General features: G+C 41.9%; 1 protein-coding gene across 1 annotated transcript in view; it reads right to left on the bottom strand.

The window, feature by feature from the left end:
* Window positions 1–16899, bottom strand: part of LOC146315238 (cadherin-23-like) — a 149880-nt gene that overhangs the window by 95980 nt on the left and 37001 nt on the right. Inside the window, exons 3-5 of the mRNA XM_084736542.1 lie at window positions 10005–10147; window positions 9658–9705; window positions 9173–9265 (exon numbers count right to left, since the gene is read on the bottom strand). Of these exons, the coding sequence (XP_084592668.1) occupies window positions 9173–9265; window positions 9658–9705; window positions 10005–10147 (284 nt within the window). The remainder of the gene's footprint in view (window positions 1–9172; window positions 9266–9657; window positions 9706–10004; window positions 10148–16899) is intronic.

Below are 16899 nucleotides of genomic sequence, written 5' to 3'. Positions count from 1 at the left end.
ATACTTCTCCATAATGCATCATTTTTCTTTAATGCTTCTCTCCCTACCACCTCAATTGTGGAAGTGACAGCCAAAACAGATTTGAGCAAATTGGAAAGGCTATAAAGCTCTATTAAGGAAAATCTAGCCACGGTCGGAGGAACAGTGACGGGAGAAAACAGACGAATGAGGAGGGAGGTGCATATTGAGACACAGAGGAAGACGGAGGGGAAAAAAATCAGTGAGGAATTTGCATAATGCCAAATGGAGCCCTGGTGAGGTTGGAGGCACGACTTGTAGCCGAGTATTGTTCCAATAACCGTGGTATTATACACACCGCAAGCGAGCGAGCGCTCCGTCTTTCGTTCCTTCTCCCACACAAACAAACTTAAACACAAACACAAGAGCAGCTGCAAAATATGGAGGGACTGACAAGATGCACAACTGTCTGCCATGTTAGCAAAACCTTGTCGGAATTCACAATTCTGCCAAGTGAGTGTTGGAGGGAAGCAGAGCGCCAAAGGCAGGGTGGGGGTGGGGATGGAAGGGTGGGACCCACACACTTGAAAGAAAGGGAGAGAGGGAACGACAGGTTGATTTATTCAAAGAGTGAGGAGTGGGTGAATCAAACTTTAATGGCTTTTGGGAGTGAAAGCCGTTCTCTCTCCCCCTTCAATCTTGCCCCTCTCACTCAGTCTTTCCTTGTGTGCTCGCACCTTACTTCCCATACTTCTGTCTCTCCCCGTCTCTGTCAGAAATGCACTTTTCGATGGTCACTCACAAACACAAGCCTTCCCTTTTCCTGACAGACAAATCTGCGCCCATCGCCGCATAGCACGCAAATCAAGGTGCTCTTCATGCTCAGCGGGATAAAGTAAATGACAGAAAGATAAAGAGAGGAAGAGGAGGTGATTTACCTTCACGAGTGGCAGCGTATGTGATGCCCAGGCAGTATTTGTTGCGTTAACCCCTGGACTGGAAAGGATGCGCGGAAAAATTGTTCTGCGGGAACGACATCCACTTTGACAACTCACTTAAGCAACCATTTGCCCTGAAAGGCTTACTGAAGTCTACAAATGAATCATCGTTCATAGAAGTGAATGACTGCACTCACTCCTTGAAGAATGTGGCATCCACACATGAACACGGGCCGACATGGAGGGAATATCTGCAGATAGAAAATTGCAACCCAACACACACACCCTAAACAAACCCCATCAGTGAAATGCAGACTGAAATTAGTGGACTCCTTCTGCATGAAATATGTGAGCAAACAGCTGGTAAAACATCCTGGGCCTGTAGATAAACTGGCCATATGTACTGTATTTGTGTTGTATAAAAAACGAGGAGTTAGCGTAGGAGTTAGATTAGTTTGTAGAGGATGTTCATGCGCTGTGGTCTAATCGGTGCTGTCAGACATAATCATACGGGCAGATGGAGAAAGATATTCAACAGAACAACCACCGGTTTACTGTTTCAACACTTACTAAAACACTTTCTTTGTAAGTGTATCCCTGGTTTCATTATTCAACATAAAGGAAGAGGAGGTGATTGTAGATTGGCGCATGTGGATGCTGTGGTCGCTAGCGCCTTCAAACTTTTAATCTGTCATTTTTGCTGCTTTATTGCTGAAATATGTGTCTCCTATGTTAGAAATACACTCATAGCCACTGAAAAATGAAGAGTGGGGTTTGGATTAATCAAATCCAGTCAGGAAAATGAAATGGATGACATGGTAGGCCTGGTTAATATAGCTGAAAAGTCTGTCACCATAATGAAGTTTCATATTGATATGTATTGATCGATCATGTAGCTTGTGACTGATTACATGTGTATGCTAATGTCTGGAAGTGGCCGAGGTGCTAAAATAAGTTTGTTGTATTACCAGTATTGGTCATTGATTATCCGCTTATCTGCGGTCTGGTCGCGGTTGCAGCAGTTCGAGCATGACGTCCCTTTCCTCAGTTGTGCTTTCAAGCTCCTCCACCTCAGCAGGCTCCTTTCGACACAAAGGAGCAGCGGTTCTACTCTTTAATTGAAACTATAGAACATTTTTATCAAACTACTTTTTTACTTCTATTGATGACGTGTCTATGCTGCTGTCATTTTATCGCCCAGGCCTATGAAAATGGGACTCAGGTTGGCCAAGCCACGGGAAACCAGGGACTGCTGTGCCCATATCTCACAGTGACCTGCTCCACCACATGTTGAGGGACCGGACCAGTCCTGAGCTGACAGGATGCAGCACGCAAGACTCCAGCAGGACAAGGAGAGGAGGACTCTGTGTTTACATCAAAGCTTTGTGTCCACAGTTATACAGTCAAAGTTGACAGACGATGTTTCCCAGTTGTTGAATCTTTAATGTGACACTGTCGACCATATGTGCATGTACATGTATAAATGTCAATAATTATTACAGTATTCAACTTTGTTTTAGACTTTATCCTATTCTTCTCTGAATTTAATTATTTATATATGTAGTATTTGTGTGTGGCATGAAGGAACTACAACTCTAATTTCATTTCACAACCCTGTGTTACGTAATGATAATAAATAACCTTGATATATTGATATGAGGCAGAGGAACAGCAGAGTAAGGATACGCTGCGAAAAACCACAACTTTTGCTTAGAACTGAGTCCTACGCACCAATTCTATGTGGGAGAAAGTTATAAATTGAGCCCGAGGTGAGTAAAATATTGACTGCTTCCCATTTAACCTTCTCACTTTATCCATTTTTTCTCTCTTTCTCCCTAAATCCCTCCATCCCTCCCTACGGGGCTCAGGGTCTTAGTGTCAGGCAGAATTCTCTTTGAGGCCTGCGCCTGTCAACCAGCCACCACTCAGCTCAGTAACCACTAGATTCAATTACACTACAGGAGAGACCAGGAGCGATGATACTGAAATCATTATGGGCTAAATCCAACTTCTAGAAGGCAGCGTGTGTGTTTGTGTGTGTGTTGCGCTTTATAAATATGCCATGTGCTGTTGGCTTGGGAGAATTCTGTATACAGGATGGCTGTGCAGACGTTAAGTCATATTTTATAACGGTTAATTTTCAAAATAAATGTATTCCACTCTAAATAAGACCCGTTTCTTTTAAGTTCCCAGACAACCTTGCAACTGCAAAGACATTAGTCATCCATATACTGTAGGTGCTGCTTTAGAGCTGAAATATTTGTTTGCAACCTGGTAAACAAATTACCTTTGGATGGCGTAACCTGCTGAGGTACAGGGCAGAAGGCGATAAAAGATTAGGGATTGAATTTTAGCTTTCAGAAGTGAACAAAGGCAAAGAAGAAAGGAATATAACAGATTCATCTATGTTCTACCTGACAGCGACAGAGGGCACATCAAATAACAGGTGCCTCTGTTTTGCTGCCAGAGCCCACATCAAGCACTAAACAGCTCATTCACAGGCGTAATAGGAGCTCTCAAACACCCTCTGCCAATATTATCTAAAATATGAGTGCATTTGTGCGTGTGTGTTTGTGTGTTTCGTGCATGAAATGCTGTCATGCTATTCAACTCAAAATTGTTTGGAGGAAGTAGTAGCCAAAAGTTGGGGACAGAAATGATGCTGGTTGAATTCCTTTCTTCTGCAAAACTGCCTTTGAGCAGCGGACCTGCTTTCCCAACAAATATTTATCCAACCGACCAAAAATATAATAACAGGGGCCAATTTTTTTGCTTTAGGCAGTATTAACAGATGTGGAAATGTAGGTACCTCGCTGGGTGGAGAGGTCAAGACAAGTCACCATGAAATCAACTGTAACTTGCTTAATTCTGCACTGATTTTCATGAAATTTGGTTTGGTACAAACATGAGAAATTGTTGAACTTGTTAGAACTCAGTCCAGTTACTGGGGCCAATCTAATCAGCTGCATACAAACAATAACCTTCTAGACAGGCACACTTTCCACTGGGATATGCAAGTTCTGATCTACAAATATTATTTAGGATTTCAGCTTTTGTGAGCTTCTCCAACATTGTAGATTTCTGTTTCTATTATATTATTACATTATTATAAAGCTGCCTGGTTGCTTGTTATTGCAGTAATAATTAAATTAATTCATTAATGAAATTAACAAGGCTAATTTTGTTCCCAGACTGCAATTAAGAGAAGAACATCTATGTAGTTCATTCATGCAACCAAACAACACATATGGTAACTGGACAGTTGCCACTACACAATGTCACAAACATTGCAAATCTCAAAAGTTTTATTTTCATCTTCATTTTTTCACTTTACACACATACAGGTTTTTTGGAGAAAGTCACAAAGGCTGAAATTCTTAATAATTTTCTCTCTCAACACACACTGTATTGTGTACTTGCAGTAGCCGGGCAGACACGTGTCAAATTACTTTATCTACGTCAGAGTGGAAGTGGAAGTTGACCCCAGCTCCCCAGTTGCAATGAGCACCATCATGCTCAGTATTTCACATTTATAACAAACAAAATTTCATGAAAATCACTTCAGAATTCGGCAAGTTACAGTCAATTTTTTTGTGAAATCTGTGAATATGGTGGACGGGCAGTTGTATGTCAAATCGCGAATGCTTTATCTACGTTTCTCTATGCCACAAAATAAAAATAAATTTACTGAACACCGGTTACTTTGTTTTAATTGTTTTTGGAATAGTTAGCCTCGGTTTTCTGATGACGACTCCTGTTACAACATAACAAATACAGAAATCAGACTGAAGGGCTTTTCCTTCTTTAGATGTCTGACTTTCACCTGAAGAGTTTCCACCTTGGCCGGCCGGGTTCTACAACATCAGCCGTAGTTCATCAGAGCTTACTGTAGGTTAGAGAGGGACATTGAGATATGGCTGATAGAAAATAGAGGCTGAGGAGGGATTTGCTCACCTGCCTGACATACCTGAGAGACAGTAAACAGATAAAGTTTGGATATCTATCACCTGGAGCCTCTTGCTTGTCTGCCTCTTTGCCAATACATTTAATCCATCTGTGTGCTGCATTACTGCGCTCGTCTGATGTCGGCTATACAATCTTGTGTGCATCATTACTGCGTTATCGGAGGCGGGATTCCACTGCACTGCGTATCTACCGTGGGCAGGGAATAATATGAGGATTGGCGAGAGGATGAAATAGGAATGGTATTTAAATTCTGAGATGCATAAGTAGAGGGGGTTATACCTTTTTGAGGTCATCGGGAACTAAGTACGGATAATATCTCTAAACTATGAATAAATATATGTGAGATTAATTTGTAAGATCCAATAACGGCATAAAGATAAAAATGTGTTTTGTGCATATTTGTTTCTGAAGGACAGACCAGTGTCTGAGAAACAGAAAAGACTGCAGCAGAAGAGGAGCAGAAGAGTGCAAGTGCCTAAAGGAACAAGAGAAAAGTATGTTTGTGTCAGGGGCAGCTTATGGAACCGCAGGAGAAGAGGCACACACTGGGCACAGTGGGAGAAGTTGTTAGCGTTGGCATTTGATATTATCACAGTGGTACTGACGGAGAGACCGACTCCCAGTGGGGGAGTGTGAGGGTCAGGCAAGTCGGGGGAGGTGTGTGTGTGTGTGTGTGGGAGTGTTTTTTTTTTTTTGGGAGGGTTGCTCTTTAAGACATGGATGGTCCCAGAGTTGCTCAGACGGCAGCTCTGTACTCCACAGATGCACACTTGGCAAAACATTTTGAGTTTGTCAATAGAGGGCTTGCTATATAGAGGACTACCTGTCGCGCTTAGGGAATGTGAAAAACACTTCTCAGTATGTTGTGGGCTCACTCCATCATCTCATCCAATAATGGATTTGGGTTGTGGCCCATCTGCTGTTCTATCAAAACATTATTTCTGGTGATAGTCGTCGCTCCTTGTATCCAGTCTCTGCTGCTGGCTGCCTGAGTGTGTGGATGCTGTAAATCTGGCCAGCTCATTAGCACTGACAGAGGGAATGCTAGCAGCCCACCTGCTCCCCTTCACCCTCTTTATGGCACTACAAATTAAAACGACATTTACACACACTCTCCCCCGCTCTCCCTACTGCACTGCTCACCTTGCCACTCACATTGCTTCATCTGCTCGCCGCTGAGCTGCGTCAGGCCCACCTCAATATACCTCCTCCCCGACTAGTCTCCTGTTTCAACAGCCCTGAAGCGCTTTGTGTGATTTTCTCTTGGCTTCTGTCAGTCTGTTTCGTTTTCTGTGTCACTTCACTTCTGTTAAATCTCATCATTTGAATCCTTTGTCTTTCTGTCATCGCTGCTACTGTCATCCTTCACATCCATCACCCTTCCTCATCTTTCTCTCTGTGTACTAAAGTTCAGCAGCACTATCTAGTAGTGCTGATGGTACTCTCACCCCCAGTTACTCTGGCATGTCCGGTGAGTGACAGCATGATGGAGCGATGTCACAGCATGTTTGCTTCGCCCGCTAGAGGTCAGTTAGGGTGCCAGAGGTAATGAGGCCATAAAAATGCAGGTAACACAACAAGATAAGGTGGAGAAAAGGTCAGAGGAAGGGGGAACAGGGAGCAATGTGGAAGGAACTCACTCCTGAATGAGCACAGTTCCCAAAACTCCAGGTGGAGGAGTTGGAAGGCTTTAATGAATGTTGAATCTATGTGTACAGCTTGGACGGTGTGCTGCATTGTTTTTGCCAAAGCTAGGATTCCCTAGATGCTCCTACACTGAGCAAATTGCGTAGGGCCTCCCCCTCATGTCAAAGCGGGTGTCGATCATGGATGTATGAAGAGAGCATATCAGTGTTTATAACTTCGATGTCAGGGTGAAGCTGAACCGTCCCTCTGGTCACAAAATGAGAAAAAACCCAGTGACGTGAACTGTGGCAGCAGTGATCCGGTAAACTTGTGTTCTCTCCGACTTTGATGTCAGCAAGTAACAATAACGTCTCTCTCTAGTCTGTCTGCCTTGCTGGGCAGTTCATCACCTGGTCTGTCTGCGTCTGCGTTCATATGCACAAAATTAAACTTGCACTTTTCAAGCAGCAACCTCTCGTCTTGTGGAGTCTCTCAGTCAAGGTTTAGTTATAACCCTGGACTAATGCAAGATAGACAGCAATGGATTGACATTAACTATTGATTTATTATTGGATTTACACTAGTAAAATGCTGATTAGCTGGGCCGACTCAACAGTATGGATCCACATCACTCAGTAAATAATAACAACCAAGTGTTTAGCCAAGCCAGAGCATAAACAGAATTATTCCTCATTCTATTCTGAAAAGGTTTACTTATTTTTAGAACAACAGATGGAGCAAACTGTTTTAAAGGAAGAAGGATTGTAGTGGGAGCCGTGGTGTGTCAGGAGTGACTGTGTGGCTGTGGCAGAAGTTTTACCTGGCACACAGATCAGGTAGGACGGCCCCATAGCAGAATTTTGCTTAGGGCGCCAGGGAGGTCAGGAACGGCTCTGCTTAGAGCAACAGTCATAAAACAGTGAATCAATTTGCTGTGTCCCATTTATCAAGCAGGGCACACAAACACTTTGTTTTTTTTTTTTATTGAGATTTGTGATAAAACACATTCCAACTGCATTAGTCTCGCACTGTGCCCACATATGCAAGTTTTGCATATTTCATTCTGACTAAGTTATGTCTCATTGTTACAGGCTTCAGCTATTTTCAATGTAAAGAAGTGCCAGTGAATTAGACTCACGGATGTGTCGAGTGTTCTAAGGAATCTGATCTATTGCCACATCCCATTGCCTCAAATAAAAAAACGTACATTTTGTAAGCACCGGGAGGCCAGGACTGACACAAGCAGTAATTCACTGAGTGATGCAAGGGAACGAACAATATCTGAGCGGCTGAGGGTCAAACACAGCTCTGTTTAATGGCTTTCCGGAGGCTAAACCGAAGCCTATTGTTTGCAGAGCTCGGAAAGTCTGTGGACTATAAGTGAGTCCCACACAACTAAGCAGTGGTTCCATTGGCCTGAGAGAACTTTCCCTGGTGGGTGGTCTAAACAGCCTCGTCTAAACAGTGCTTCTTTCTCCTATTTATTTGCCTGACTTTATGGATTGGAGAGAGAAAAAGCCACTGGCTTTGAAGATTTGGTGAAGACTCAGAAAGGGGTATGTGCTCAATATCAACACAACAAGATATGTGGATGTGTGTGTGTTTGCGTGTGTGGATTTCAGCCCCTGTTTGAAGTCCTCCACTCCACTCTGGCAATTACTTCTATCAAGGATTAGATGAGGGAGAGGGCAAAGAGGAGAAAGAGAGATGGAGAGAAGTGAGAGCTGAGAAGGGAGGTAGCAGATTCAGAGAGAGGACAGAAGCGAGAGACACAGAGAGAGAAGAGGAGAGATTGAGGTCTCCACCGCAGTGAGTGTTTTTCTTCCCTATAAAGGAGGCTTTGCACACTCTCTAAACATGAGCTAGAGGACAACTCCTCAAATCTTGAGAAGATCACAGGTGCAGCATAAACACAGCTATTTCCAGGGCAGCAGAGACCGAAAAACACTATGAATAGTTGATGATCACCATAAGCTGGATGCAGCCACCATGCCGTTACCACTGTAACAATGCTCCCAACATTGCCGTGATTTCATACATGTTTTCTTACCTTTTCTTAAATTCCAGAAGGAAAGCTTTGTCGGTCAAAGCACTTCGGAGCAGATATTTATGAGGAGAAGTTTTTCTGCTTGCCTCATTGTTTTGATGATCATAAAACAGCAAATCAGGCAACAATCGTCCTACAATAAGTTCATTTTATTTAAATCTTCTGCAGAAACAGGTTGGCTATGAACTGCTGTAGACAGAGGAGAGCATCAAAAGGTATTCTAGCCTTTAAAAAAGGTCCACCTAAAAAAAAAAAATCGATATCAGTTCAAGTGTGCATTATATTTAGACTGCTTTCACCACTTTACTGGACAGAATGACTGATTTCACCCATGGAGTTTGGTTGGTTTGGAGATTTGGAGATTTGGCTTATTTCATGGTGGATTCCCATTGGAAAAGGCTGCCTGATGGAAAGGCAAAGTGTTGAAAATATTCTAAAAAGAGTGTAAACTTAAACTTAAATTGATTTTGTTCAGGTGGACCTTAAAAAAACCTTTGGCTGCTGAACAAAACATTGCTAGGCTTCCGTGGTGGTGCTCCTCTCAGGTTCCCCTAACTAAATTGTTCTTCACATCTTATTTTACTGTTACCTTGGATGCAATAATTTAACAAGTTAAATGGCTTTCTGCCAGTCTTACCTCTGGGATATGAACGGTGTAAGGCTGCCCATGGAAAATTGGTGAATTATCATTCACGTCTCCGATCTGGATGTTTACTGTGTCTTTCACCACCTGAGGGAGGAAACACCTTGGTAAAACGGTTCCAAAGCCACCTCCACACGTTACTTGTCAGAGAACTGTAGTCACTGAAAACGTGTATTAGCCACACCAAGCCAAGATTCAGAGCGAAAGAAAACAGGACAAGTGTGTGATAAATTACCCGCGGGGGAGAGTAGGTTGAACGTCAGTATGTTTCAGCAACTAAACTGCGTTGAGTGAGACAGGTGTCAGAATGATTACATGTGAGAAAGAGAGAAATAAGGGTGAGAATGGAAGCGAGAGACTGAAAGGGAGACGGATTGAGAGGGAAGGTCTCTGCGTGACATGTGGTCAGGCTATATGCAGGTGTCAGTGTGTGACGGGAGGTGTCATAACTGTGATCACAGTGCAAATCTGTCTCTTACCTCTTGAATGTCACTCACGTAGAATTCAACCTGCATCTCCGACTTGGTCTGGTGGAGACAGGCAGAGACAGACATCAGCATAAACTCTGCATGGACATGTAGTGCACGAAAGCATAACAAGGCAGAGAAATGGCACTCTGAACTCACAACCCTTTCTTTTTCATCCCTCCCCGCTAAAGAGTATTGCACTTTTCACTGCTCTTTCATCATTCCATCATTTACATTCCATCTCCTATTTTCAAAATTGTTCTGAGTGTCTTTTCCCGTATATAGTGCTATTTGCTTTGGTAACGTGTGAGCGTGCGTGCAGCAGTCGGTCGGTATGTGTGTTTGTTTGCCGTTCGTACCTCACGGTCGAGCTGCTGTCGAAGCCAGACCACGCCAGTGTCTTTGTTCACAGAAAAATACCTCATGGCCTCTTCTCCTGATACCCCATATATGAGGGGCTCCCCCTCGGGATCAGTTGCCTTCAGCTGGGCCACTGATGAACCTGCCAGACAGAGATTCAAAGGTCAGATGGTTTTAATTGGTTATGTGGCCTTGTATTTGCTCATTTAAGGAGCAATAGATCTAATGCAACCATTGGAAATAAACTCAAATTTAGTATTTCCCCTACTGCTGAGCCACATAAAACGATGTTACTGGTATTTAAAAATGTATTTCTTATCTTTATGTTCTTGTATATTAACATTATGGTTAACTGTCTAAATCCCACTGTCCAATTGTTCTTTTCTGATGGGAAACTACACACAGCAGTACATTGCTTAGCGTCCATGCTGGTGCCTCACTGAGGGTGTTACAGCTACCATCTAGAGATAAGTAGATAAATACCTCATATAACCCATCAGATGGTCAGAATTATCGCTTTAAGGATAAAAATAGCATAACAACACACACACGGAGCACGTACAAACTCATTAGCATGTGTAACAGTAGAAGAGTAAAGGGTTTTTAATTGGAGCTGCAGTGATTCACAGGATTCATTCATCACAGACACCAGGACTCAGACAGGACGGCTAATCAAACCCAGAGGTTGAGCGCCATCAGGTCGGCCAATCCACCATGCTGGACAGATGCATCAAGAAAGGAAAAGGCCGAGGTTAGGAGGGGCACGGATGACAACATCAGGACCCCTCGAACCAGAAGGACAAGGCTCATTACTGTCCAGGGTCAAACTGCACGGGCAGGGGATCATGAGGGGCCGAAGGGGAGGGTTTGCTGATATCTTTCACGCACTATGAACCCCATGAATATGCATTACGTTCTCTGTCCATTCACAGAACATTCACACACAGCTCAAATGTGGGCACATATTTAGAAGTGCCCTCAACAAAAATATAAACGCAACACTTCTGTTTTTGCTGCAAGAGAGTTGAAAATCCAAAATCTTCATCTGTGTTCAACTGTGTTATCGAGATAATCCATCCACCTGACAGATGTGGAATGCAGATGCTGATTATTCCACAGGTGTGTCTTGGACTGGTCACAATATAAGGCCACTCTAAAATGTGCAGTTTTACCTTGAAAAAAGGGCATTTATTAGTTACTATTTTACACAGGACGACCCATCCTATTCTACTTCTGATTGGCTTACCACTGCACATACATGTTACAAATGGTGTTAAAATTTGCACTAATGACAGGAGATCTGACTGAATTCATGCTGAATCTGTCATGTTAAGAAACTTGTGGATCTCAGTGTCTTCATGTTGGTTGATTTTGTTGGTTGGTAAACTGTCTTATACTGTAGGTGCATTATTGCCAAACAGGCAAGGAGTACAAACAGAAGCAGAGCAGGGCATGACTTTGCCTTCCTTGGGAAAAAAAGGTATGTGTAGTCATATGTGAAATACCTGCAATTCTGTGCCAAAAAATTTGGGATATAACTGTTTTTACAGTGGCTCCAGTGTCTGTTGTGACCAGTCCATAGCACACCTGTGCAATAATCATGCTGTTTAAAACAGATTTGAACAGAGAGAACACAATTCTAGAGAAATAAACCTTTTGTGTGCATGGGAGAAGTCTTAAACTTCTTAATTTGACCTTAGCTCAGCTTTCAGTTGAGTGTACATCCAAGTAAAGAGAAACTGTAGTTCTGAGGACATTCAAATGACCTGCACTCATCACTAAACCCTAACCCTTTGTTGTAGAAATCAAACAGAACCAGATGTTCTTGAACTTTGCTTGAGGTTTTTCAGAAACAGGGACTCCCACTAGGGATTAGACGCTGTCCATGGTGCTGAACCGTAGTCCTGCAGAGGTGGGCTGAAAAAGTTTCACCTACTACTTACAACTAAATCACTTAACTTCCTCCAAAACCGTAGCAGCTCTCTTGTATCCTCATTCTCTCCTGTTCCATTAATTCCCACAATGAACCCAAAACTCATTAAGACGTCCGTCCTCATTGAGATCCAAAGATGTACTTCACACAATATCGCCTGTGCTGACCTCACACAATGCATGCTGAGATGGGCTTCAGCACACACTTCCACCCTTAACAGAAAGAGGGTGCTGAATATGAGTGCATGAGTAAACACACAGATCACACACACACGCAGTGAGCGCATGTACACACACACACTCATCCCCTCTCCCTCCCTGCAGGTTCTCGGTCAGACAATAGAGGTGAAGCCAAACTAAATCAAGCCTGTCACTTGTGCACCAAAATGCTTAACACAACGACCAATTAGGCTTCACAATCACACACCCCTCTCGTTTTATTAATACACCCCATTTTCCTATGAAAGGGTGGCAAAAATGACTAATTAATATAACGATTTATGAACCCCTCTCATTGCGTCTAATGAGATTTATGCAAATTCAGCTGCTTTCAATATGAGTTATAATTTGGTTGAAGACGGTGCAAATTAAGCATTTTACCTCATAGTCATCAATAATAACGTTTTTTTCCCCTTCCTTGCAGCCCTCTCAACTGTGGAGGAATTGTCTGCTCCATGTGGGTAGACACACACTCGAGTGAAGGATAACAAATGAATGATAACAAATCATTTGAGACTAAGACTATGTATGAGAGTCACAGTCTTGTGGAAGATTAACTCCTACTCCGGGAAAAAAAAGAGGCGAACTAGGGCCACTCCATTAGGCATGTGGGTTAGATTCTCTGCTCAGATTAAGAATGGATGTGTTGAACTGCAGGCTAGAATATGTCCATATCTACTGAATCAATGTGCAGCTGTATATATTTAGATAAAGTTTTGTTACTGCACGTTATGTACAGTTTCAATCTTATTCCTTGTCTTTAAGTTTGCCCTGAATAACATATTTTGGCAAGCAAAATGGATGGATGGTTTATGTAAAAAACAGAACTCAAGTTTGTCCTCAAAGATCGAGATATGGAACAACTTTAACAACTCTGACAAGATTTGTAGTGAAATCATCTGTGCATGCTTGTGTGACTTTGCTTTGTTTATTTGGTAATTATTGACTTTCCTCAGTTGAATAACATAAAGCTGAAGAAAATCTAATATTTTGTTGTGCACTGGTAAATGTAAGCATTAAGACTGTCAAAAGTAGCGATACTTCAATAATTTTCAATGCCATATTTTTTTAAAACAACGCAAAACTAAAATTTGATAGTATTGAAGTCCAAAAGCTAAAAAGAGAAAAGATCTATGTGCTTATTTAAGACATCAGATTAGGTTTCCTGCCTGAAATTTGGCTTGCAGCACAGTAAAAAGCAGACAGGTTCAGTGACATTTTCTTCACCAGCACTGTGTGCAGGTTGTTAACTTTGAAAAAGAAACCTATTTTCTCTTTTTGCCATGGTGTTGAAAGCAGTATCAAGTGTTGATTTTTGTGTTGCATCAAAGTTTAAAGTTCTGGTAAATCTGACAATCCTAATAGACACTTCTGGCATTTTTTCACAAACATGAGAACTCAGTGTCTTGGTCATTGTGACGGACGACGTGCACCATCAACACTGACTGGACAGCCACATACCGAATACTGAATCTTCCATTTAAGGCAAATTTTTGTTTTAGGTTTTGGGTTCAGGGAAGATTTAGGATTAGAATAAAGGTAAGAACACAAGGCTGTGAAGCTCAGAGTTTGTTTAGAGCACTGCTGTAATCACAAACATTCCTCACAAGTATAGTATGAAGTATGGTGTGTGTGTGTGTGTGTGTGTGTGTGTGGTGTAGGTATCCTTCCGGTGCTTATCTGTAACACCGTGGCACCAAGCCCTTTCCCTGACAAATGATGCTATTTAGCAGCAAGTGATGCCAGTATTACTGTTATGAATGATACAGTGCACATTAACATTGCCCCTCCCCTTCTCCTTTACTCTGCAACACTGCTCTCTCGACAAGAGCGATGGGCAGGAGGAACCATCTCTCTGCCTCACCTTTCTCTCCCCTATTGTCCCCTGAACCTCTCACTCTCTCTGCAAACTCAAACGCCCAATTCAGACAGTGAGGTCAAAGCAGAACAACCAAAGCTGAGCGAAATGCAACAAACCATCGGGGGGTCAGAGCAGAAACCCTGTCCACCGACCTGGTAGATTTAAAGATACGTGTATTCTCTTTGTGATACTAAAGTGAGAAAAAGCCAACAATATCTGCTCTGTGATAAGATGGATACAAGTATGCACAGATTTAGTCAGGCTCTTAAAACTCCAGACTCAAGCTGTGGTCAAGATTATTACAGTTAACTAAAACTAAAACCAGGTGTGAAAAAAAAAGTAAAGTAAAACAAAAATAAAAACTAAACTTATGAGAAAACAAACAAAAACTAACTGAAATGATATTATGTACAAACAAAAAATATACAGGCAATGTATTCGTCAGTTTGGTCAAAAAAGCATAAGGAGGTACTGATGCATTTGATTATTGAGAATGGGATGTCTGCATGACTTCGAGTCAGTGTTTGTATTGTAATGCCTTTTCTGAATTTCTTACATATTGCCCCAGACTGATATCACCCACAATATCATAAAAACTAAACTTTTTCAAACTATAAAAACTAAACAGAAATGAGCAATCCTACTCTGCAAAAATAACTGAAGCTAAACAGAAAACAAAAATAAAAATAAAAATTACAAAACTATAATAACTAGGTGTTGACATGAAATATTTCCATATTAACTGAAAGCATGTGAAAGAATGCATGAGTGAATTTTTTGACTGATGGACTTATGGGGCTCTAATAATAAAAAATAAATAAATGTGATATGAAATGTTGCACTGTGGCTTAACTTTGAAGCTATGATAGGGAAAATTTAAATATCGGAAGCATTTAGGTTTAAACGGTTAGGTGTGAAAAGCAGAGAATGGTTGAGCCAAAAGTGTGCGAGAAAGAAAGTACACCAGAACGTGTAAACGAGTGAATAAACAAAAACAGGAAGAGTGAAGTGCAAAAGAGGTGAGAATTGTTGAAGTAACAAATAGACTCCATTATCATATATCTAAAGCTACAGTGAGAGCTGCAAATGTGCAATTTCCTTAACAGGTAGTTAAACATGTTAATCGACTGATCACTAATAAGTAACAAAACACGTTTTTCTTTCCTCAGTTTCATTTGAATAATTCTAGTTGTACATTGGTTTTGTGAAAGATTAAGCTGAAGCACAAACAATTTAAACAAACAAAATAATAAAATAGTACAGCTCTCGTTCTACACAGCTGCACTTGTCCATCTGTCCTTATTTAAAAAATAAACAAACCAACAAAACAAACAAACCAACATTTTCAGTCTAAGAACTATAATTGGCAGGATACACAAACATTTTTGAAACTTTTCTTGAATGTAAAATTAAATCAGATGTTCATAATAAACTGACTATTAAATAACTTTTACATTTTCTTTAAAAGTGGTCCAGGTTACAGTCAGGCCAGTAAGACTTTGTGCTTTAAGACAAAGCATCGTTGCTTCACTGTGGCACACACACTGCAATAAAATACACAATGACAAACCCTGAAGAGGCACGAGACTGAGAGTGAGGAGGAGGAGAAGAAGAAGAAAGTAGGAATACTTGCTAACCTATACACAGCAGCAGCAGCATGTTTTACTCAGCCCAGGCTTTTAGGAAAGGCAAGGGGGCCAATGGGGGCGCTAAATCAGCCGCTGGAGAACATCAATCCCTGCTGGATCAATAGGAGTCGTGCGCGTTGGACGGGTGTAGGCTCGGCCCTGCCCTGGGGCCTCGGGCTTGTGAAAGAAAAAGGGGCTATAGGCCAAAGCCCTGTTTATTATGTTGGTGACATCTCCAGACCTCTCGTTCATCTGAGCGCTGATTCAGTGGGACAGGCACTGTCAGGACTGCAATTTCAGGCATGTTGTGAATTATAGCTTTGAATTTTGTGGTGCACCGAGGCTTAATGGGTATATGGCCAATGTTCAGAACGATATCTCGCAAAGCAGCAGCAAACAAAAGAAAAGATGAAACCACCTCGAGACAAAGCAGAGGGATGACTGCGCAGGACAGGCCAGGGAGAATCTTGATCTTACCTGCTTTGTATAAATACTTGATGAATTGTCTTGAGGCGGGATGAGTGAGCCTCGGGGTTGAAGTCATACAATCGGTGGGCTGATGAGTCAGTATGATGCCACTCATGTTACCACACTGTCTATCCACTGACAAAGAGAGCCTTCAAACACATCAGCAACACCGAGCTGAAGCCACGCTGCCTCACATCAATCAAAGCCATCAGAAATTCACGCAGGCAAATACTGTCTTCAGCTAACTGGCAGCATGAGCTCATTCAGTTCACTCTGTGTTTTGTTCCCTGCTTTATAATGCAGCATTTGCCACTTTATGAAGAGAAAATGAACAGTATAGTCTGTGGAGAGAAACCTTCACATCTGTCACACAGTTGCGAGTATGAGACTCGAAGCCACGATGTTGCGTACTTTTCGGTGTCAGATGCATCAGGTTTGGGATAACAAGGAGAGCGCTAAGAAGGAAGAAAGCAAAACCACATCCTGCTAATTAGTGTGCCATTATAACAAAATGGGTCTGTTTCTTGCACATCACTATTATAGAAAGCAAGCATGTGTCAGCATCTGTTTTGAATCCCTGCACTGAGAGATCTACAGTATACAGTCTTAAACTGGTCCTGAATGAGGCACGCTCATGCAGAAATGCCACTTTACTCTTGTTAAAATGAGACAGGAATATAACAGTCAACAAACATAAACAACTTTTGTTTTTGTCAACCATTCTTCACAAGTTGAAGAAAAAAGATCTGAGACTTCTCCTGTGCACATAAAAGGTTTATCTCTCTC

Source organism: Lutjanus erythropterus, chromosome 14, assembly GCF_056507025.1.
Source record: "Lutjanus erythropterus isolate fLutEry1 chromosome 14, fLutEry1.hap2, whole genome shotgun sequence".
Lineage (NCBI taxonomy): Eukaryota > Metazoa > Chordata > Actinopteri > Lutjaniformes > Lutjanidae > Lutjanus > Lutjanus erythropterus.
The sequence above is the reverse complement of the archived record's forward strand: the minus strand, read 5'-3'. Positions and strand labels throughout refer to the sequence as shown.